We start from the raw sequence: 26,013 nt of genomic DNA, 5'->3' as shown, positions 1-26,013 counted from the left end.
GGGTATGTCAGAGTCCAAACCCAACCTTATAACCATTACCTCCCACCATCATCTCTGGACAAGGACACACAGGTCAAGATTGCTTATGTAATATCAGGATGACACTGCAAAGTCAACCTCCATTCAGCACCAAACACTCACTGATGGATATCCAGATGTAAGTAAACCACGATTACTCCTTTTCCTATTTGTAACTTAATGCATCTCAGTAATGAGAAAGAAATTATTGGTTTAGTTTTTATGTCAACTATTAGATAAAAGGGGCTATAAATAGAGACATTATTTTCAAAATATGCAATGCATTTATGAACCCAGTATGTTTACTATAAGTCAGACAGAAAAAATCTTAATACAAGTTTTTGTTTCCAGGCACATTTTTCCAAGCACATTTTCTATTTCCCATCAAAGTTCTCAGCCAAGCCTCTCCCAGTTTCTGGCATAGGTTAAAATCAGTACACTGAATATTATGGAAGTGGGTAAATTCAGGACACCCCTATTGCTTTCTGATTGCTACGTTCTTACTTAATTTTACTTTCTCCACATAAAACCCACTACCTCAAGTAGGTAGAACCAAAGGACAAAGGACAAATGCCGGCTATCTTACCTGTTTAAGAGCCTTTTTGGTGTGTTGCTGAAAGGAAGACACTAATTTGCTTTGCACTGCTGTGTTAGTAAGGCTTGAATCTCGAGTGGAAGATGCTTCATCAGTTACCTGCTTTGCACAAACTAGAAACAGAGAGAGATAATGATATTACTAATTTGAATTCCTTTTTTTATATCCACTGTAATTAACTCACTCGGAGCTTTTCTCCAACTGAAAACGGATACCTAAAATAAAGCAAAATAGCACAGTTAAAAGAAGAGTATCTAGATTTGAAAGAAGGGCTCATTTAATAACTGTGTGGCCACAGTTACATTTAACCTCCCTAAGCCTCCATGTCCTTACCTACTAATTGATGATAATTTCCATGTCATAGGGCTATTGTATGGACATAAAAAAGAACACAAAGTCTGCCTCAAGAGTTGGGTGTCAGTAGATACCTTCTGAATCTGGAGATTGGACAATGCTTAGCATTCTGAAGAAATAATCTAAATTAATGAAATTGTTTTAAATCTACCAACCTCAGAGGTATTACAATTCTTCTATTTAAAAACCTTCCTTCTACAGAATCTATAACCTACTGGGGAATGTTTATCCTCTCCTATAGGCCAAGTCACATAGCATGGAGAAGGAAAAATGAAATCCAAGATGCTGGATGTCAATTTAGGATAATTATTTTCAAGAAAATCATGCCCTCTGCAGATTACAATATAATATGCCTAGTTTCACCAGAGTCAAACTTTCCTGTTGCCTATTCTACAGAAGACATTTCCTTCAAAAAGACTGCCTTTTAGAAGGACAAATGTCTTGCTGACATGACTAACCAAAGGGGGCCACCTTCCCTTCTGCTCCATGAAACCTGTGCTGGAGCAAAAACTCTTTTTTCAGTTCCATAAACACTGCACCTGAGAGACCAGGTTTAATACTGGAGTGACTTTGGCAGGAGCACAGATATAGGTCCTGTTCTGTGCATGTTAGAGGAGAAAGAGTTATTTGGAAAAATCAAAGTGAGGAAGCACTACGATTAGTGGCAGAAGGGAGGCATATGCCAAAGGCAGGAGACAAGAGGAAGTGAAAAGAAAATAACTGAGAACATACTGTAAAAGCTCAAAATATGACTTTTTAAGGGCACCAGGGTTAATGCTAATCCAAGAAAATTTTCCAAGGGAACAGTAACTTAGGAGGATTCTGACCTGAGTTTTAAAGGAAGGTGGAGAGTTTTAAAGGAAGGTGGAGGAGTAAAAATTATTCTTGTCAAAAATGGAAGCATATGCACAAGCACAATGTTGAGAACACTCAAGCTGCTTTAGATAGGCTCAAGTACATATTGCCTAGAAATGAGAATGTGGTTCATGAAAGAGAATGTTTGGGGGGAAAAGGTCTTGTTTTAATACAGAAAGTAATCAGGAAGCCAAAATGCACAAGTTTCGCAAGATAAAATAATTGTTAGTTATTAATACCGGCGCTTTACATATGTGATCTCATTCCATACTCACAGCTTCCTCACAAGATGGAAAGGTATTATCTCCATATTGGACAGAGAAAACTAGACTTCAGAAAGGCTCAATAACTTGCCCATGGTCACATAGCGAAGGAAACAACAGAGCTAGGATCCAAGGCCAAGCCCATAATTTTCTACTTGAACTATTTGGCCTCAAAGCCAAGAACTGATGCAGAAAATTCAATACCTAAAGAAGTTTAATCTACTTGCATCATGTTGGAAGTACTGAAACAGGAAGTTAACAAGAGCAGGGGAATGAGTCATTTAGCCCCTGACATGAAAAAATTGAGAATTGTAGGTGAGAGTGATTGACCCAGGAAATACTATGGTTGAAGTAGCAAAAGGATTTGCCCATGGATATAGTGAGAGAAGTCCTCGAATTAAAGACCAGGTGACTTTTTTTCTATTTGATACATTATGACATTTTTCCTTAAAACAGTCTAAATGTTCTAGTTAAGAAACATTTTATAACACTGCTTCCATAAACTATGGCTCCTAGACTTCTCTCCTTGAAATGATCACTAGAGTAATTTGTAACACTTCACCAAAGCTTATCAAAAAATGTTAGAAGTAATCATCAGTTTATATTGTAAAGATAAATTTATTTTTATACCGATTACATAAACGGTCTTTTCAGTGTTTTGAAGTCTCAGTGAAGTGCGATAAACTGAGGAGGTGAGAAGAAGGTGGCAGAGAGGATATATGATCCCAAATGAACAGACCTAAATGGATGTAATGTAAGCCCAGGCAGAAGTAGAGTGTGCATTAGCAAATATGTTTTATTACTTTCACATTCTTAGAGCAGTATTCCCACCTAGAGAAAGGGAAACCTACTAGTTCAAAAGGATAACCAAATGTAGTACACGGCTTTTAGAGAATTTAAGGAAAACATGAGAATGCTTCTGCCCACTGGACAGCTAAACAAATTTACCCATTTTCTTAGGAAAAGACTTCATTCGTAAGTGTTTCAAAGGTAAACCCCAATGCAGCAGGCTCAAAAAACAACGAATGCTGAATCAGTGCATATAAACTTCAAGCCTTATCTCCCTGATATTTTCTGACTGCTACAATGAGTAGTACACAATCAGCTGTCCTTCCTAAGCATAACGGATATCCATCTAACTTACAACTTGCTCAATTCCTCTCTCACCTAGGAAACCACAGAGTATTGTGATACCTATTTCAGGATCAGCAAATACACTGTACCGTTTTGTTTAAATTCACTACTGCACTATGCTAACAGTGATTCACATTTATTTATATATAGTGTTTCCAAAAGAAAGATTCTTTTCAATTTAGGGCCCGGAAATTCAATAAAACTAAAACAGCATTAAGGAACACTATGAAGTTTTTTCTCAAGATGATTCATTTTCCTTTAAGCCATCTCGATTTTGCTGTATCTTACATTTCATCCTAGACTCAAATGAAGCATCATGAGAATTCCTTCACTACATCGTCATTTTCCTCCCCAATTCCTCTTCCTGGAACATAGTCCTATTTCTCTGGTTCAAACCATTTTTCCCTAGGTATTTATTTCTGACAAAATAACTATAGAATCTTAAAGAAAGTAAATGTAACAGAAAATAAAATCTATAAGTGAGTTTTCCTTTCAATTAAAAAAAAACCCTTATTTTTAAGGAAAAAAAATCAAAAAAGAAAAAAAATGGATGGGCCACAATGTAATGTATCCATAGGCTCCAAACAGTGTGTCTGTCAGGGCGGGGGTGGGGGGCGACAAATATAGACCCTTAACCTGGGCACATGTGTGACTTTACTCATTCTTTTGCCGTGCATAAAAGGAGGGTGACTGAAAGTCAAACACCCACTGAGCAGTTGGATCATGTAGGTTCATGCAGATTCATATTCTGACAAAATACATGGTTTTCACTTTTACTTATTCTTACAGCTTTTTAAATAACAGATGTGATAAATAAATAATACAAGGCTTATTTTGAAGCGTTGCCTGAATATTTATCTAAAGGAACTGAGTTTGGACACTGAAATATAAGCCAAAGAAAAATTAATGTTAAAGAAACGACCAGGGGAAATTCCCGGTATATGAAATTACAACAGGAGCCAGGAAACTGAAGAACTAGGACAGATGTTTTATCCAATAAATATCAAACATTGACATGCAGCTTAGAAAGTGATATCTTCTTGGCATTCTGAACAGAATGAGAGATTTTTTTTCCCTAACTGTGCACTGGCACCATCACAAAATGAATGCCAGGATTTTATACCTCGAAATCCCACAAGACTGCCTGCCCTTTTGTAGGTGGACAAACCAAAGATGAGGAAACATTTTTTAAAAGGTATAGAAATGTTACTTCTGTCTACATTTTGCTCGCCTTTGCCTGCCTTAACTGAAATACAGTTAAAAGTTAATCTGCTAGTTTTAAATTCAAACTGTTCATGGGATTCTCAGTATTTGCTGCTCATCTGCCTCTACTCTCACTCACACTCAGATTCCAAGCCCCTCCTCCAAAATAGCCCATTTGGAAGGCTCAGGAGGTAATCATGACAGGTAATCATGAGACAGCCTTGAAGGCAGGAGGAACTGGTGACTGTGTCCCAGCAAGACTGCATTTCAGCCCCTTTCTCAGAGTCTCCAAGTTGTCCCTGTCCATCCTTTTCTTTCACTCACCATTTGACTCGAAAAGGTGATGGATGGAGCTGGAAAATACGGGTTAGAGCTCAGATTTTTAAAGTGTTAGAGACAGGGTATAAGTGATAGTCCCCCCAATCCTATTACCAATCCACTGACAGGTGTACAAGAGGGCTTCAACTTTTAACCAGACACACAAAGGGAGAAATCAGAATGCAATCTTGACTCTGTCTCTATTTCGAGTGTCACATCTTATCCACCTCCTCAACTCCTACCTTCTCTGTTCCAGCTAACTGAGACCCTGTGGTATTTCCCAACACATATACTTGGTGTATTTGGTGCACTTGCTCTGATTTGTCCCTCTTCTGAGTAGCCTTCTCCATCTCTCTATCAAGTAAACTCATCTTGACAGACCAAACGCAAACAGCTTCCCCTAAAGCTTCCCTGACAGCCCTAGCCCCTGAGGTAGACTTACTCTGCTCCTGCCCATGTGTCCTTGGCACTTGGTGTACGAATTCAGAATAGTCCCCGCAACACTGGTGCTTGTGTCTGCCTCACGGCAACAGGCTCAGCAACTCAGGGACTTAGAGTGCAAACATAGGCATAGGGTAGTCGATCTATAAATGTTTATTAAACTAAATTGTCAAATTTGATTTTCATTAAATTTATCTAAAGTATCTATTTTTAAAGCTATCTTTCAATTACTGTTTTTAATAAGAATTCATGGAAGGGGAGGTCAGCAAAGCATAGTTTTTCATTATGGAAAAGCATACATAAAAAGTGAATTTTTTTACTTGAAATCAGAAGGCTTATTAAAATTTTTTTTTTTTGGTGAGGAAGATTGTCCCTGAGCTAACATACATGTCAATCTTCCTGTATTTTGTATGTGGGATGCTGCCACAGCATAACTTGAAGAGTGGTGTGTACGTCTGCGCCCAGGATCTGAACCTGCAAATCCTGGGCTGCTGAAGCAGGGTGCATGAACTTACCCAATATGCCACCAGGCCAGCCCCTAAAATTTTTCTTAAATTATCCTGAAGTCAATTAGGGAGAATATGAAAACCGAACCACAAAATGTCCTATGTAAGTCAGTGGCAAGTCACATGACCTGCCACTAAATTTCCTTCTGCTGTCCTTATTCATTGCCTTATTTTGAGAGGAAGATCACAGTTTGGAGGTTTTGCATAGCGAAGTAAAAATAAATATAATTTAAAAGTCAAAATTAGAAATCACAATGCTTACTTGAAACGGCAGGAGCTGTGTGGAGGCAGACCACAGAAAAGACCAGGATCTGAGCATAACATAGTCACCGCAACAAAGAGATGAGTTGCTCTATGTCCCATCAACCCACATAATAAGTAACAGGCTATGTGAGGTAACGTGCTCAAAGGTCTCATCAAGGCAGGCAGACGGGCACCCCTTGGCCAATTTCATTTCTATCAGTTGTCCCTCCAACTACTCCCTTTCAATTTTCTGAACAATTAAACTAGATGCTCTCAATTCAAAACAGTTTTCAGTAGAAATGATCCTGAGATACACTACATGCTTAATACAGTTTTTATAAATAAAAAATTTAAGTCCGAGAGCACACAGTACATTAGGGATAACACCACAGCATGTCATTAGAAATCAATCACATCACACTTTAAAGAAGGCTGAGTCTTAGACGGAGCTTATTTATTAATCATTCATTCAATTACATAGCTTTTACTGAACACCTTTATGCCAAGCACTGTATAAAATGCAGGGGGGAAAAACAGTGAATAAGATCCAAGACCTGACTTTGAGACCATAAGTTTTTTAAAAAATATATTTTTTCAAAGAACAATGGCATAGAACTATTAACTCTACCTAAGGAAACCCAAGTCTATGAAAACCTAGCAGTAATAACTAAAATTTGCTTTGAAAGATCAATAAGCAGATAATTCAGAAGTATCCCCAGATGGCAAATCAAAAAAGCTTATATTTGGATTGCAATATGTTTTACTTATTATACTCACACTTGAAATTATACATATCAGATATTCTGGATACATAAAGCAATAAAATACATGCCAAAATCTGTTAAAAATGACTTAATGACGACCAGCCCAACCAATGTGACCCCAACTAAATCTTTCCTGGACTACATTTCTTTTGGAGAAAACATAATTCCTTAATCCTTTTTGGATCCAGACTAAGGACAACTGCCTCTTTCAAAGCTTTCCTTATTAGGATTTAAACAATTTCCCTTGTTGCATTAAAAGAAAACATCCAAAGGGTAGAAGACGCCAAGAAGGGCCAGCAATTAAATAGAGAAACACCAGCAATAAAATAACGGAAATAGCAATTTTCCCCTAAGAAACTTCCAAGGGAGAAAGTGTCCAAATAAATATTGATACTCGAAAATATTTAGAACGATATTGTCTGTGACCTAAATATACTTTATATAACGGAAATTTTACCTAAATTTTATAGCCTGCTTCATCAGCCCAACGAAGCCCTCTTCTTAAGCAGAAGAGGTTTGCGGAAAAGAGAGCACAATAAACCAAGAGGAATGGTGAATTAGATGACAAATATACCAGCAATGTATATCGACAAGAACACACTCCCACAAGATGTAATCATATGCTACAAATGATACTCATCCGATATCCCAAAATTGGATATCCTGCAATTTCATTGCTATGTCCACAAATGATGCGCAAACACTTTGGTTTCCACTGGACAGGACACTGAAGCTCCAAAGGTAACTAGGAGGAACATTTACATACCGGAAGTATAGCTACAGGAATCCCTCTCACAAGCACTCAATTTATCACCAGAACAATTTAGTTATACTAATGTCTCTGGATATCCATAAATATATCCCTTTAACCTCAGATGAGAAAAGAGAAACTCAAATCAGAAACAAGAATATTTAATAGGAAAAGCACATAGGTTCTCTAGGTACCAGCTTTTAGCCACCAAAATCCTCCTACTATCAAACCAATACAGATTCCTCTCAGAATATGGGGAGTTATAACACAATAAGATGCTTGTGTGGGGGAAACATTAGACGCTATTTCTTTTATATAGCACACCTGTGATCTACACTGCATCAGGTTCCTGAAACATCTACACAGAAATACACTAATCCACCTCGAAAATGAGAAATAGAAAAGAGTAGGCAAGAAGAATTTCATTAAAAGGTTGGTACAGGTCAAAGATAAGTGCTCTCACTCGTGGGCATCGCTACTAATTACTTTATACTTCAATACAGAAAAGATAACTCCAGTGTACAATGAAAGAGAGTCAGATAAGGTATTCAGGTGGCTGTTTAGAGAAAAAATGAATGGATTGTCTGGCATCAATGGAAAAAGTGCTTTATTTTCTTAAGAGCATGAGTGCTTTGTTCCTATATACCAGTCACAAACTCTATAAATCAAAGGGGAATTTGGCTAGTTAAGATGAGTAATTGGGGGAATACCTTTAATTCGCGTTTTATTTGAGAGGGAGTTTGTTTTTGTTATGAGATCATACTCTCTTCCCAATCTTTCTCTCTATATTATGAAATATTTCTCTCATAGCACAAGAAAAGAAGGGGAAAGTACACTTAAATGGGTGGCTTTATCTGCACTTAAAAAGAAAACTTTATTTTCCTCTATGACTCTGGGCTGTTAAAATTGACCAAAACCCATTTACACAAGAATAAAGTTCACAGTTCAAGGGGAACTATGTAAGAACAAGAAGTCCCTTATGGGTAAAAGAAATGGAAATAATATCTATAAGCAATGTTTGAAAGAGCTGGGATAAGTCATTTGGAGATGTTAAGATGAAGGGGTGGTATCTCAATGATGCCCAGCTGTTCATCATCAGCAAGGAAAAAAGAGAAAATGAGTTTAATTAAAAGCACAAAAGATTTCAGCATAAGGAAAAAAATTCTTGACCATAAAGGTTATCAAAAACACCAGGAGACAAATATAAAGGAGACTGTGAGATTTCTATTTCTCTGAACAGTTACTATTAGAATACCATCTAATTGAATGGACTGGTTTAAGTAAAATGCTAGCATGAGAGAGGATCCAGGCCTGCATGACCTCCTGAAGTCCCTCATACTTCTCATGAACTGTGAAAGCTGTGGGCTGGGATGAAAGGGGAGGATGAGAAAGAGTGGGCAGAGGAAGTCTGACATCCTGCCAATGGTCATTTCTGACTGTGAAGAGTATTCATTTTCCTCTGTATTTTCTTCCATGTGTAACTAAAACAACATAATTTTCACATACTTAAGTTTCTCTAGGCCACCAACGTGAGAACAGGTGTCCCCATGAGCTAACAAAGCTGTTAATGAAAATGCAGATGTTGGATAAAAGACAAATTAGCTTAACCTAAGAAAATCAAGAAACCTGGTACAGCCATTTAAAGCATTCCCTTCACTCATCTACAGCATTCCTAGGAACAGGTGTCAGGTAGAAATTGATCCTGAACACAAAGATGAAGGCACACACACCATCCTATGGAAAATCCCACTGGAGTAGTCACAGACAAGCTACTGAAAAACCTCCAACAAAACAAGCCCAACAACACCACCAGGAAAGAGACACCAAACAGGCTGGCAACGTCCTCCAAAGTTACTCAAAATACTACCTTCACAACTCCACAGTCCCCTCATTTTCCTCTCCCCTACCCTAGTATAAAATCACCACTGCTAAACTGTCAGCATGACTACTCCCCGAGGGCGCCTGAACCTTCATTAGTACACTTCTCACTTCCTGCAGGAAGCTGCTCATCTGTGTGTAATTGATGTCTCAACAGAGATCCCATCCACACACTTCAGGCCATCTTAAAGCACTTTTCACTCTTGAAAAAAGATCCCTCAAACTGTGGCCTCTGAGCCAACAAAAACAGAGAGAGAACTGAATAATGTTTCATTAAGTTAACACAACTCTGCCAAGAATCATACAATCAGAAACCCACTTATAAAACTGGCCATAAAGAATAATGAAAAAGGACCATATAAAATTCTTCGAATGTTGGAATCATTATTTACCCTGGGATCTAAGGACTAAAACATAGGATATACGTTCTCTATAATTTTTTCCCCTAAATAGAGACTTTTAAAATACTAATTCCCCCACTCGAGTGCTGCTTCCTCCCTCAAAGCCATTAAGGGTAATAACAAGCAGAACCTTTTTTGATGTCTGTGGATGAAAATTGTACATTCTCCAGTTTCCTCATTTCACAAAATTAAGTAAGAGGGTTGCTTTTTATTTTAAACATGAAATTTATCAGGGCCACAAAAAGAGAAACATTTTTTTTCTTGTTAATAACAATTTATAAACAGAAGGTGAAGAGGATGAAGACTATCTAGTGATGGGAGCACTTCATATAAAATATGTATGGGTTCTGCAGCCAGCAACGCACTGTAAGTCAACTTAACACATGTGAGCAAAATCATGATATGCCAATGTATTATGTTCAGAAAACAACTCAGACACAAACATACCCATCAATCTCTGACTAAAATAGCCCATAAAATTCAAAATATTTTCTTTGGATGACATAGATCTATACTTATATTGGCATAAATGGTCATGGCTTGTCAACAAAGATATATCAAATAATTCACCTAAATCACTCTTCGATCTCTAGAGCTGGGCTTGTAAAATTTGAAGAGTTTGCTTTCTCGAGTCTGTATGTCTAATTCTTATTAATTTGAGAAGCTGCTTAGGAGTCAAAGAAAGATAACACATAATTATAGTTTTGTGTCTTGTAAATTCTATAATCAACAGTATACCACTTTTCTCACATTGTAAAATTTTTCAACAAAACATCTTGGCAAAGCATCTCCCATTTAAAAAGAATCTGTTTTGCTGGCCAACTGATTGCAAGAAGAGGACTAAAGCCTTATTATTATTATCTTAACTCTACCCAAGGACTCAAACGTTACTGACTGGAATCAAGGTCCGAAGATTTCTTAGTTTTTGTAAAGTGCTTTCTTTTCAAACACTTCTCTGCTTACCCCCTTTAATGATGCAGCAAATGTCAATTAATCTTTGTTAATTGGAAATAACTCTATGGTAACAGAGGCTCAGTCTTCGGATAGCCACAAGGGCATCTTACCAATTGATCATTATTATTCACCTCAATATTTCCTACTCTTTCATCCCAAAGGAGGAATGGGAAAGGAGGAGGGCAATAAAGACTAAAAGAAAAAAACAAAACAAATGGTGGGACCCTCCTCTTCACCCTCTCTCTCTCCCTGTCCTTTCTCCCATGTCCACAGCCCCCCACACATCCTCACCTTCTCTCTCTGATTATATTTTCAAAGTATATTTGTACAGCTGTAAGAAGTGTGGAAATTACATCCATTCTAAACTTCTGGTTCAAATATGTATTAGAAACAGAGTAAGCAAGGGAATCACCTAAATCGGTTCAGTTTCACGGAATTTATTATAGATTTGTAAGATATCATGTGGTATCCCATTCCTTGATTTGAATAAGCCAGGGGTTCCTCTTTGTCAAATTCTCGAGTTTATAATCAGAATAGATTTGGACAAATGTTGGAAAGGCAAATTGCATCAATGACTCCTGGCTAATAGTGTCCCCTGTAATTCTGGGAAGAGTATCAAACAGGTGAGAGCCTGGCTTTTGGTGTCAGCCACGTCTACCTGGGCTTGCCACTTGGATGAGACATTTAACCTAAGTTTATCTCATCACTAGTAAAAAAATAAAAACAAAAAAATAGAAAAATAAAATAACAGAGCCTAGGAAGACTGACTGTCTCATAGGAATGTTATGAGGAGTAAAACAATATACATGTAACCAAGTTACAAAAGCTGGGCATTGTAAGCACTGAATATATTTTCAATACCTAGCTTTGAAAGTGTATTCTAACCTAGGTTAATGGATTATACACAGAACTATATGGTATTTACATGGATAGGAAATATACTTATTCTACAAGGAGTTGTGGTTGGCAATAAGATGCAAAAGTGGGCAAGTCAAGGAATACTCAAGGAAATAAGCTATTTAGTATTCTTTCAGTAATTCCCCAAAGCAATTTTCCTAATGCAACTTCAAAGGAGAGGCCAGGAAATCTAGTCTTGGTCACATTAGCTGGAGATGTGTGGGTATGTGCTATTTTGTGAAGTACTTATTCACATTTCAAATTAAGGGAGTTTGCTTATCCCTGTTTTGGTTTAATTATTGGCTGACTGCTCTCACCCTGTCCCCCATCCCCTCCCAGCCACTGAAACCCTCCCACTGTTTCCTCTGAAATTCAGGATTAGTCATTAGCAAAATCTCCCATAACCTCCACCTTTTCTCTGACGCTCCCTTCGCATCTTGATCTACAAAACCTGGCTCTCTCCTATGGACACTACTTCCCTTGGAACTCTCTCAGATAGTAGCCCTTTTCTTTCCCACATTTCTTGCATCACTGGGCCTGGAAATGGGAGGAGAAGTGACCTCTAGGCTTAGATGCCTCCAGCATTGTATTTCATGTCATCAGACTATAGTATCAATTATTCCTCTTTTCTGTACTTATTTACCAACTCCTGGGTTACTCCTCTCCACTTATTGAAGATCTTAGCTCCTCAATCTCACTTCTTTCAATGCTAGTTCTACCATAATTGTCTGTTTCAATATCCACACATATGAATCTTTAATATTTTATGTCAGGACCACCACTAGCCTTTACAACATCTTTATGCAAATAAGGAAAGGTAACATTTCCTCTAGGTAGACACTGCTCCCTCCCATGAAACTAAGCTGGGCAAACAGAGGGCTGCTGAACTTTAGTCCCTGATGGCCCCCTCAGCCAGGCTATTCTGAAGAGTCAACACAATGCTGAACCATTCACGACAGCCCTTAACCTAGCTGTCTCCTTTCCTATAATCTCAGACGTACCTTCCATAATATTATCCTAAACTCAGTTTCATGCATTCCACTCTCACATCACCTATCCTTCTAACTCATTTTCTCTAGAACACCAAATGAAACAATCCTTCCACCCCAAGGAGACTTCCTCCTTCACACCATGCCTCACACAATCATGTCTTCACTCACCTCTGCAACCAGTTTAAATTCCATGAAAAGTGATGTTAACTACCCCATTTCATGCACCCTCAACTCCTTTGTCCCTGTCTTGCTTCATCATTCACACCTGGAAAAATCCTAACTCTGGTCAAATCCATCTCTGTACCTACTCCGCACTTGTACAGTGGCCATGAATACGACTAGAGAAAAATGTACACCCAAACTGACTGGTCTCATTAAATTCAGGACTTGCAATCTTAAGAGAGTCCTTAATGTTGTCAGACTCCAGACAAACATTTTATATCTTCTCCTTAAATCTACAAAACTGCCTCCTTTATCCTTATCCCCAGCTGATGAACTTGTTTCCTATTTCAGAGAAAAATGAAGCAATAGAAGCAAACTTCCATAAGCCCCTCCTACAGTAACTCACCTACCTTCATTTCTATCCAAATACCCTGACTTTTCCTACTGCTTCCTTAGAGCACCTGTCTATACTCCTAAATAAGGCCAAGCTCTGCATGTGTTTAAGAGATCTCACTCCCTTTCACCTAATCAAGCACACGGCAACAGGACATCCTCCTCATTATCAAATTCTCCTCCTCAACTGGATTCATCCCATCAGTATACAATTATTCTAATATTCTCTCTCATATTTGAAAAAATCTTCCTCTTGATTCCACTTTCCCTTCTAGTCACTTTCTCATTTCACTCCTTCCCTTTACCTTAAAAATCCTTGAAAGAATTGTCTACACTTGGGGTCTCAAATTTCCATCTTCCCATTCTCTTGAACTCACCCCAGTCAGGCTTGTGGTCTCACCATTGAGCAAAAATTATCATGGTCAAAGTTCGTCAATAACCTCACAAAGCTAAATCCAATGGTTATTTCTTAGTCTTCATTATAAGTTGACATATCAAAAGCATTTGACACATTTGAGTCACTTCCTCCCCAGAAACACTTTCTTCACTTGGTTCCCAGGACACACACACCTTCTCCTGGCCATTCATCCTCAGTCTCATTGCTGGTTCCTATAATCTATCTAACTTCTTAAAATTCAGGTACCCCTTAAACTCAGTTTTTGAGGCTCTTCTATTTATCTTCAGTTCCTTGGTGATCTCATGCAGTTTCTTGTCTTTAAATACCACCTATAAACCGACCACTTCCAAATGTGTATCTCCAGTAAGGTCTTTTTCATGAATTTAAGACAGATAAGTCCAATTATTTAACATAACCACCTGGATTTGAAAATGGATCTCATGCCTAATATGTCCAAAACTAAGCTCCCGCCCCAAACTGATTCTTTTGCAGATTTTCCATGTAAGTTAGACAATGCTACTCTTCTGTTTACTCACACTCAAACTTTGGAGTCATCTCCAACTCCTTTCTTTATTTCATAACCACACTAATTTCAGCAGCTCCTGTTGGATCTACCCTCATATACATCCAGAATCCAATCACTGTTCATCACATCCACTGCTACTTCTTTTATTCAAACCACCATCACCTCTTATCTAGATTATAAGAGTAGCTTTCTAACTGGTTTCCCTGTTCTTGTCCTCATTTCCCTATACATATTTCTTATATTTAGTGATCCTGATAAAGTCTAAATGAGATCACTGTCTCTCTAGCTCAAAACTCTACCATGGTTTAACATCTCACTCAAAACAAAAGCCAATATCAAGGTACTATACAATCTGGCCCCATAACTTCTCTGACTTCGTATCTTACCATACCCTCTCTCTTGTTGACTCTGGCCTCCAACTACACTGGCCCTTGATGTTTCTAGAACATTGCAGGCACTCTCTTGCCTCAAGGCCTTTGTAATTGGTGCTTCTTCTACCTAGAACTCTCTCCCATTAAATACTTGCTCCCTCACGTTCCTCAGGTCTTTTTTCAAATATAGGCCTCTCTCTCAATCTTATTCCTTATCTTGTCCCATATCACTTGTCAGCCCTGAATAAGCTATACATTTTACATATTTATTTTGCTTATTATCTGTTTATCAACCTAAGATCTATGAGAGGTCCCTTTTTATTCTTATTTTCACAAACATAACTGTGATCTTGGGAACAGTACTTAGCACACAGCAGAACCCCAATATATGCAATGGCAGAGAAAGAGCATGCAAGTGCTCAGCAAGCAGGCAGTACAAGAGGAATGACCCAATGAGAGTCCTATTCATCCTACTGAAGGAGAAGTGTTTCCCCACTCACCAGCCCTTCCATAAAGCCGGAAATTGCCGTGCATCTCTGCTTTCTTCTCTCTCTAACCACAAGGACTTGCCAAAGTTCACAGTACTACCACAACATTGGTGGGGAGTTGACTTCAGTCTTCAAAAAGTATAGGAATAGGGACATCAAATTAAATGAAACTTGGTGAAAAAAAAAAAGTCTACAAAGCTGACTTCAGCTGTTTTACTAAGACAAGACTCTGTGTTTCCTACGTTAATTCACAACCTCTGCTGCAGATCAGATAGGGGCTGAAGCAGAGTCAGTCTCACGGGGACTATCAGAAAGCACACCAGCTTAAAGGGCAGGAGTGTCCAGTCAGAATACAAAGGGACTCCTATGGTCATTAATAAAATGAATGGCTTTGGGCTATTACTGAAATACGATATTTCTGCAAGGATCCTTTAAGGTTTGTTTGTTTAAAGATAATTTACTGATTTCTATGAGTCCACCGACAGAGACTTTACTGACATAGTTTTCCTCCCCATTCATGATCTGGGTCACTGAGGGGACGTGGGTAGGGTGGAAAAAAATATAGCAGCTTTTGTGGAACAAATGTTTGCCAAAACTGCAGTATAGAAATTACATATACCAACAGAATCATAATGCAAATGTCTTGAGAAAGATAAAAATGAATTAACATGGTTAGAATTCAGAGGTGAAAAATGCCCCCCCTAGAATTCTGGAAGGGTCGCCCACTTTTCAAGTGTTTCACAAGAATGTAACTTATTTGGCCCTTGTTTCACTGTAAAGAATGTTAACACTAACCTTAATTTACTAAGGGCAAACCTAGAAACAAAGCTACTATAAAACTACTTGTGATCACAGGAAAAATCAGCACAATCAGAAATAAAACATTAGCATTCTCAGGCCTCACATATGAATAAAAGCACCAGACACCCCCAGTAACCCTCTTGCCTTGCAGGAGAAACACACCGATAACACTCAAGAATGTTATTCAGGAAAATCCATACAGTTAAACAACAAAAAGCAAAGAACTATATACTTTTCTTAGGTGCTAACATTTTGACTCAAAATAGTTCGATGATAAATCTAAGTAGGTGGTACAAACTTGGAAGAAAACTCAATCAATAATGGTATATCAATCTATAATGGTAGGAATGGTAGGAATTCAATCAGTGAATTATTGGAATTCTATATAACTTTTAAGAGAACAGGGTTTACATCTTGAAATTCACACACTTACCTTCATTTCCTTCTCCATTGGCATTGGCCTCTGCCATTTCTGTGCCATCCAATTCAGACTCACAGCCTAAATCCAATGTTCCATCAGCTGGGCATGATGACTCTTCTTTCTATATTATTTTAAAAAATGATGATTTATGGAGATGTATCAGTAACTGGAAAACATTCAAAATACTTTCAGAGTCTTAACATATTATCACAGTTACTTGCGATTTGGAATTTCAATACTGATTTACTTTTTAATGTAAAATCACTCTTTGAAAAGAAAAAGCCTGGGAAAAGCACATTGCCACAGCTGATTTTTTGGATAACCTTTTAAAATATATACAAAAACAAAGTTTGCTTTTGACATATGTTGTTTCCATTTTTCTCAATTCTACATTCTTCCGTATGTTAGGAAGTGGATTAACAACTCAGAATTTTAATTGGTAAATGAAACATCCAAGCAGCTACAAAAAGCAACTGAACTAACACAAGTCCTTTTGATTAACCTGTGTTATTTTCTGAAACACACACAGTGACAAGAGTTTGATGCTCAGTAGCTGAGAAAGAACCCCTGCTTCTTTGCCAGTATAACTTTTAGTGCTAAAAAAAAATCTTCTCAAAGGAAATAAATGAACTTTAAATGTAATTCATCACTTATTAAAGCGGTGCCTTCTTTTCAATTTATAAGAAATAATACATGGATTTCATTGGTTTCAAGTTATGCAACCATGTGTAGATCACCAGCTTTTGTCCTCTGGAATTGTGCATCATAGATGGCATTTCCCATTCTAGATGAGAATGGGCATTAAACTAAAATAATTAAGACTCAGTTTTCTGAAGTTTATTTTATTTCTCTATTCTCATATAACAATGCACTATTAGTGAAACTTCCTTGAGATCACTGTTTGTTTTAAAATTAAATAACTGATTTAAATCAGCAAGTTTCCAGGGAGAATGGATAAATTTCTTATTTATATAAAAGACAGAATGTCATACAGGTGTGAAGCCTGTATATCAACTGATGGTCATTAAGTCAAATAGTTTATGGCAACTGTGTTCATCTTAAGCTCTTGGTTGATGATCCAGGGCACTCTTCCATGTAAATTTTTAAGAATCAAGAATTTTAAGGAAGCCACAACTATTTTCCATTACCATATGTTAGAGCAAAACCACAGATATGCTTTCCTTAAAGAAAAATGTCATTGTTTATTCTTAATATGAAACCATTTTTAAGACATCTGAAAACATTTAAAAGGCATAGGGGTCAGTCTTCTACCCTTCACCCAAATCTAATTTTGTTTACCTTCACATGTCTGAAAAAATGCATGACACATAGTAATAACAGACATAATATGCAGAACAACTTACTTTGAGAGCATAGAGGCCTGACTTTCCAGGGATTTTGAAGAATGTTCCATCCCCTATTCGAGTGTTAGTGTGAAGCATTGCATTCAGACAGGCTAATGGAGAAGTTCCACTAGAAAATAAAAGTATGTGAAAATGAAGCAGTCGGAGACAGTTTCTGTAGCAAAACTGTTCTCAGTCTCTTAAAACAGAAAAAAAAAGACCCTCTCGCATGCCTTTTTAAAATACCCTCCCAACCCCGAAAACATCTACATTACAATAACAGGCCAGTCCAGTTTTGCCAAAGTTAATCAGATGCATCTGTCTTGTAGGCTTCAGGCAAAAAGTCTCCTGAATTGAAATTATGCTTTTATTCATAAAGCAACCAACACCGTATTTCAAAGAAACCAAAGCCCAAACGTTTATGTGGTATTATTTTACAAATAACACCATGAAGCCTCAGTTTTCAAATATTACAGACAACTTGATGGCTGCACTTGAATGATCAAATAAACCAAGTTCAAGGACAGCTCCATCCCATAGGTTGAAAAGCAACAAAAGAATAATAAGAAACCAGGGAAGAACTGATTTGAAATTACAAGTATTTAAGTTACTCACAGGATTGCATTTCTCACAAGGCCAAATAAAAATCTCTATCTGTGTTTATCTCTCTGAAACAGCTTCTACAATGACAACCTTTGCTCACTTAGATGTGTCAAATAACAAAATATGTGTTTGGGAATTCTGCCCAGCTAATAATTATGTTCTGTAGTAAAGATGCAAGTGACTGAATTATGAAATCAACAGATTTTTTAAAAGAAATCAAACAGCATTAAACTGATGATTAAAAACATCAAAGCATATATGTACAAACATTATTGAAATTACTCATATACTTAAAGATTTTTATGAATGTATAATACGTATGCCCACAAAAGCATTTTTTGTGTTTTGTTTGCAAACTGATATTTTTGCAGACTAGAATTTAGAGCTAGAACTATTACTTTCATTTAGTTATGTTTTCATATATATTTTACTTCCTAATATGCTAAAACATCAATGAATATTTAGTTGAACCAATATTGATTTGAAGCCCTACTCCACCGCATTCACCTCTTAGGGGTTCTAGGTACTTAATCCAAAATACTGTGGGACAAGAGAATCTAGTCTTTAAGCTTTCAAAGTTTGAATTTCTGTGATAGAAACATAATTTTAAGTTACAAAATTAAAAGTTTTCTAAAAACCAGAACTATCAAACCTCCTCCTACAAAAACTCTCCAGTAAAATGAAAAAGCCGGATTTGCTGAGTTGCCACGACATACTAAATAGCAAGTCAGCACATACACACATTATGGTCATAAAGGTTTATAAGTATTATAATAATAAAAACACTCCATTATTTTAGGAAGCAGCTTCTCTGTGCCAATATGTCAATATGATTCCATTGGGTCTGACAGGAAGTAAGGGCCCTAAAATAAATTTGGTCATAGAACAATGCAGCTTGAACACTAACGGACACATGGTATGGTAATAATGCTGTGCATTTATGGAATATCTTTCCTCATGAGACTTCTACAAGCTTACAGACCTCATTTCATTATTTTTCCTCACAAAAGATTTTTTGCTCATATTTAAAGTGGGCCAGGCATACCTTATAAAGTAAAATATATTCTTCTCCCCAGAAATATCTGCCCATGAATGAACTCCAGATAAATAATGCTATGCATGTTATACTGAACACTGCAAAATATATACTTTTATTATTATTCTCTTCAGACAAAAGCATAGACAATCTGAAGCTGGGAATTATTATGCCAATTTGTGGCATTTTAATTTAGTGAAACTGTCAGAAACACAGACTTTCTCTAGAGACTTGGCAAGAAGATGTTAATGCTACAAGTAAAATAGAATACATAAAAATGAAACAACGTAGACTTTAAAAAATGTAACAATAAAATTGTCCACTTAACATCAAACATCACACATATTTGTCCTACTCTTTATTCCTAAGGTCCTAATACACAATTCCTGGAATCAGATTTAGACTATTAAAGAATAATACAGACAAAGACAACTAAAAAATACTGAACAAATATAATTTAACATCACTGTAATTTACATTTTCTTTCTAAGGTACAGTAAACAAAAGAATTGTAGAAGATAAATTGATTATTTAATAGCAGTTTAATGCTATGCTTGCTACAAACATAAGTGATAAGCATTATTATTTTAGAAATAATAAACTCTGTTGAGTATGACTATATCATTAAATTATACTTTTTATTAACTCAAGCAATATTTACTACGGAAATATTTAAAAATATTTAGTTCACAATCACATGATACTATATCTCCAAAAGTCTCAATGACTACTGTAATTTTTGCAAATCTTTCCCAAAACAAACATATAAAATTTGTTTAATTCAAAACTATTCAACATTTACATTTCAGAAGAATAAGAGAATATTTTGCAGCCAAATACAAATTTTACAACTCAAATCACTGGCTTATAGACACTGATTATAGTCATGTAGTTTTAAGTATATCCCTTGCATTTCTTTACAGAAAAAAACTAATCATATGGTCCATTTTATTTAAAAACAAGAAAACATTAGCATCAAAACAGTTAAATGCTTATTAAAAGGTAACTGTTTCCTTCTGTGCAGAATATACGTAGGAAAGTGTATCTTAAAAATCTTTCATACTATTTACTTATTGCTATTATTCTCAACAATTTTTATACTCAGAAAAGAGAGAACTAGCAAGCATGTCTTGTTCTGCTTTGGGAAGAGATCTATGTACATCTCTCTTACAATGATGAACTGTGGGTCAACTGTGCCACAGTTAACCACCTCAGTCAGAATTTAAAAGTTAAAAATGCTGTAACAGAATATGTATATAGGAAATAATAAAACATCAATGTTTTAACAAAAAAAATCTATAAAATTTCAAATGTTACTTACTTTCTAAAAAGATGAATAGGAAGAATCATGATGTCCCAATTTATAAAAGGAAAACAAAGAAAAAAGAAAGGAAGAAAAGTTAGTTTTCCAATTTAAAACACAATTCTGCATCTTACCATTCAATAAATAGGACAATGTACAAGAGACACACCAAATTCTTAGATTTGGCTGCCGGTGGGGAGGAAGAAACTGAGGGACTGGGGTAAAAGGTGACTTTTACTTTCTTCCCTAATACTTCTATAATGTTTTCATTTTGTCCACAATGCCCATGTACATCCATGTTAGGAATATAATTAGAAGTAAATAACAGGACAAAATTTGTCCCCAATTCTTTTCTTTCTGCCATTCCCTATAATTGGGCCCTTTCATATACACCTGCCAGGGTAGATAGACAGCTTATTCTCCTTGTTTGTTTTTGTCCCTAGACGGTAGGGTTGTGGAACCCTTCTGGTTTGTTTTCATTTCCCACAACCCCTGAAGCAGAACAGGGGTGGAATTTGGAGGCAGGGGAGCAGGCATAATTTAAACTGTCTAGACATCAAAGAACCCCCGAGATGCTTTGCAGAGCCCCAGTGCTGTGTGAACTACAGAAAACCCATTGCTTTATCACATCGAATTGCTGACGGAACACAAAAATCTTACTAAGAGTACACACGTAGTGAAGGGAATGGATGGCCATTCTATTTTAATAATTTTAGCCAGAAAGAATACCCGGACAATGCAATTCGAAGAACATTTATAGGCATGACAAAGAAAATATCATAATAGTGGTTCTCTGCTTCTTTATATATAAAATAATAATGCTTTATAAGACAATGTTTCAGTAATCCAAATCTTAAACTACTTTATTTTATTAAGTATCTCTCAAGAAAAATTTCAGATGACAGCTATTTCCTGAAAACATTTTTAAAGTTCATTTTTCAAATATGAGAACATCAAAAAAATTAATCCTGAACAACATAAGTCTAAAAGTTCAACAAATTCAAGAAGCAACTATTAAGCAGTGTTATGAGGCAGTCATTGTGTTAAGTGCTACTAATATAAATTAATAGAAACAATTTATGTCCACTCTCCTTTCAAACAAATTAATAATAGCTCCTTTCAAGTCTTTCCAGTGTTGATAGCTTAGAGAAAATAATTATAAAGGATATATTTTTAAGAGGAAATTATGTGAGCCTCTGGGGTACAGGTAATGTCTTAGTTCTTGATACAGGATCTTTGTGTTCACTATGCGAAAATTAAATTGTTTACTTAGTATTTGTGCATTTAACTCTATATACATTACATTTCACAAGAAGATTTTAAAATGTGGAAAATGAATAATGCACCCTTGGATTTGTCTATATACTTACATATTCAATGGGTATGTCCCTACTAACGGAGAGGAATAAACTATTTCTACCAGAGAATGTGCATGACTCCTGAACACACCTAGCCACACTGTACATCAGCTGATATCAGTAGCCTAGACGATTAAAAGCTACCCTAGAAAGTCAAGGCCAAACTAACTTCTTACTCTTGAGAAATATTACTGCTAGTCTGGAACTCCCTAAAATGACTAAAAATAAAACCTTAAAAGCTAGAGTGTTTCATATATGGTATCTGAATAATTCCAGCACATAAAATGTGAGCCAAAAAGTGACCTACAGCAACCCTGAAATTTGATTTCCCACTAAAAAGTCCCACTAAAAAGATCACTAATGAAAGTATTTAATGAGCACTGACATATGAGACATAACAAATATTAGAGTTCAACAAACATATAAATAAATAAGAACGAGTTAAGAAATGTGTCATATTTAAAAGGAAGATAGTTGCATATTTCTACATGAAGAACATCCGCATGATTTTCAATATTCAGCACATCTCTAAGGCAAAATTAGAAACGTAGTCCCAGCACTCTTATATGAGGTAGGGATATTGAGGCAAGAAATAATTACCAAGTGACACACGTTGTGCAATTTCATTTTTAACTTTAGAGAAACAATTTCAGACTCCAAACTTAAACTTGTGCTCTGATGGGCTTGAACAATATAAAAAGATACTCTTCTTGGAATATAAACAGACATTTGAACTTAGACCTTTTATCCACTTTATAGACACTACGAAACCTCCCCTAGACAGACTAGAGTCACGCATACAGCCATCAGTAAATTGACCTTTTGTTTCAGGAGACAAGAATTCCAAAATATTACTATAAGGAACAAAGTTTGCTTAGTATTATTTTAGAATAGGATCTATAAGGAAATTAAGAATTAGCCCTATAAATGTGTAAACCAAAGCATATGACCTGAATTATAATTTTTAAAGACTTCCAACTAAAATATGAGGTGAGGTGGTTATCTTTGATTATAAACATCAAATACAGACTAAGCTGCACGTTTAGCCAGATACTGGCAATTGTTTCTCTACCACTGTGCATGTCATCACATGCCACATTACCACTGCTATACAAGGAAAGGCAACAGAGTACAGTGAATAAGACCGGCCTCTGGAGCCAGTCAGCCTGAGCTCAACCGAGGCTAGATCATTTACCAGTTGTGGGACTTTGTAACCTCCCCTGGGTCTCAGGTTCCTCAACCACAAAATGTGGATGATAAATGCCACAATTTCATAGGGGACTATTCTGAAGATTTAAAGAGTTAAAACAAGTAAAACACTTAGAAATGTGTCTGGCATATTCTAAGAGTTCAAAAATTGTGAGCTACTATTATTATTACTACTACTAGTACTCAAAGTAGCCAACATCTAGAGGTGCAAAGGGAAAGAAATTAAATACTTCATAGCTTGTTTAAAGAAGTGGTTCAGGGGGCCGGCTCCGTGGCCAAGTGGTTAAGTTTGTGCGCTCCGCTGCGGCAGCCCAGGGTTCGGATCCTGGGCGGGGACATGGCACCGCTCGTCAGGCCACGTTGAGGCAGCGTCCCACATCCCACAACTAGAAGGACATGCAACTAAGATATACAACCGTGTACAGAGGGGGTTTGGGGAGATAAAGCAGAAAAGAAAAAAAGAAGTGGTTCAGGTAAGAATTTGTCTAATTTCATTTTTGTTTCACTAGCAAAAATAAGTGAAGACACGAGAGTGCACACACTCCTGTAGCCTTTCACATGGGAATAATATTGAAAATAACCTATTCAGTAAAGAAGGAGGGGAAAGAATGATAATAACAAAGGTCTATTATTGTAGTTACCATTTACTGACCATCTCTGATGTGACCCGGCTTTCACAACTACCATCTATATTCCTTACTGCCACCACAAGACATAAGCATGATTCCCAGTTTTGCAGATGTGACTGGGGCTCAGAAGCTAACAATCTTTCTGAAATCTAATAACAGCCAAGTGATGTGGCTGAAATCTAAATTCTACTCTGATTTCAAAGCTCTTTCCATTATCCCACATTGTCCCTCCATAGAATTGCCTCCTCTACTTAATTAACATTAGAGAGTAAAAAAGAGTTTGGCACTTGAAAGGAACACACAAAGAAAAGCCAGATACTGGTAAATGGTAAGGTGGTTGGTTCCATCTTCACTCAATGCCACCTAGAGCAAAGACTCCCCCAGAGTAGATTTCAAGTGTTAAAAAGAACTAGGGTAGGGCTGGCCCACGGCCAAAGGGTTAAGTTTGTGCACTCTGCTATGGCAGCCCCGGGTTCGCCAGTTCGGATCCTGGATGCAGACCTACTCACTGCTCATCAAGCCACATTGTGGCAGCATCCCACATAGAGGAACTAGAATGACCTACAACTAGGATACACAACTATGTACTGGGGCTTTGGGGAGAGAAAGAAAGAAAAAAAGAGGAAGATTGGCAACAGATGCTAGCTCAGGGTCAATCTTCCTCACCAAAAAACAAAAGAAAAAAAAAGCATACCTTGAAAAAAAAATAGGAACTGTCATTAAGAAAAAAGAACTAGGCTGCAGAAGATGATGTTGTTGGTTATCTTCCTCAGGTAGGGCTACCTATAAAAACTAAGGAAGAAAGAACTTTGAGAGACTAAGGCAGAGAATTCAGATGCATAATTGCAATGCTTCCTTGTAGAATCGAATCATTAAAGGATAATACAATCCATTAACTGAAAAACATTTATTGAGTATATTATATGTCACTTAATCTTGAAACAAATTCGCAATCTGACAATGCTTTGCACATAATAGAAATGCAGGCTGAGCTGAACTGAATTTTCTGAATACATGTGAAATGACAAGGGATTCAAGAAAAAGGAGCCTTGAGGCTTGTTGCATAACAAGAGGAAAACCATTTGGAATTTAAATACTATCCTTAGTTTATTCCAAGGAGATGACTGAGATGTGATCACAGGCAGATTTCTTATGTCACCAACTCTAATGCAGAGTCAGCCAACTGACGGCCACTGGCGGCTCTTCAGACCTTTACACTATTTCCCCATCATTGCAACCAAAATGAGAATATTTTCAATTAGGCCAAAAAATATATCTTCTAAAACAAAATAGTGAATTTCACATACTAAAGAGCAGACATTGTAACTATATTTGGAGTGATAAACTAGTTTCATATAAAAACGTAAATTTCTTTATTCTACTTGTAGCTACTCATAACCTCCCATCTTGTTAGCAATGGCTAATACAGCAGCATTTCTAAATGTGTTCTATGGGATATTAGTCCCAAGAGATGCCCCTGAAATTTGTCAAACAAGTTTCAGAGAAGCAGCGGACTGCATTCTCCTCTTGCAAACTCACCAAATACACTAAGAATGTATACTAACGTCTGAAAAGTCCTACTTAACTCAAGAAACCTGCTTCACTCAGTGTTTCCTAAGCATGTATAATAAAAAAAATCCTCTCCACGTAATATTTAGCAACAGCCCCTATTATGGACAGAATGCCAAGAAGTATACTTGGGGAAACGCTATTCTACATTTATGATTAGGATCATTAGGGAAAAGTACCTAGCAGTCATAATCCCAGGAATGTTCAATTTTATTAGCCAAATGTTTAAAAAATTACTTTAAAGGTACACAAAGTATCAGTTTCTCTGTGAAAAAATAATGCAGTGTAATGATTATTTTTCCCTGTGCAAATTTATAAAATTGAAAAACATATCCAGGAATTTTAAATAGCACTGAAAAATATACAAATAGTATTCACATATAATTAAAAATACTATATATCTGTAATATGTTATTTCACACAAAAATCATCTTACTCATCCCTCCCAGGGGAGCTGTGTCTCCCAGTTCTCTATTTCTCTCGCTCCGTGATGGGTACAACCCTCTTCTTCAGTGCCCAGGACTGAAGCACCTCTCAGACTATTCACATTATTCTTGCCTCGACCAAGTTCGCCTTTCAACTTACATTTTTACTTCCTCCACATCCTAATTCAAACAATCTTGACATCACAAGAGGATGGCTCCACAGCCCTCCAAACCTAAAGCCTGCCTTCACTGTCTCCCTGCTCCACTGCAGCCTACCCACCGGTGCCAGAGCAATTTTCCTATTTAAAAAAACAAAAACCAAAAGAATAAAGAAAAAAAAAAAAAAACACTGCCCAGACTCCTCAGGCCATGTATCTATTTTTCAAATCAGTGGTTTTCACTGCCCACCAAA

At 36.7% G+C, this 26,013-nt stretch overlaps 1 protein-coding gene across 3 annotated transcripts in view; it reads right to left on the bottom strand.

The window, feature by feature from the left end:
• Nucleotides 1-26,013, bottom strand: part of ASXL3 (ASXL transcriptional regulator 3) — a 168,769-nt gene that overhangs the window by 85,309 nt on the left and 57,447 nt on the right. For 2 of the 3 annotated variants that reach the window (XM_070627554.1, XM_070627552.1), the window contains exons 3-5: nt 17,491-17,599; nt 16,139-16,247; nt 605-726 (exon numbers count right to left, since the gene is read on the bottom strand). In XM_070627554.1, the coding sequence (XP_070483655.1) occupies nt 605-726; nt 16,139-16,247; nt 17,491-17,599 (340 nt within the window). Of the gene's footprint in view, nt 1-604; nt 727-16,138; nt 16,248-17,490; nt 17,600-26,013 lie in introns of those variants that run through there. The other variant, XM_070627553.1, reaches the window with a different exon arrangement.

The sequence above is a fragment of the Equus przewalskii genome, chromosome 7, assembly GCF_037783145.1.
Source record: "Equus przewalskii isolate Varuska chromosome 7, EquPr2, whole genome shotgun sequence".
NCBI classification, from domain to species: Eukaryota; Metazoa; Chordata; class Mammalia; order Perissodactyla; family Equidae; genus Equus; species Equus przewalskii.
Note: the sequence above shows the minus strand (reverse complement) of the source record. Positions and strands in the feature narration are given on the sequence as shown.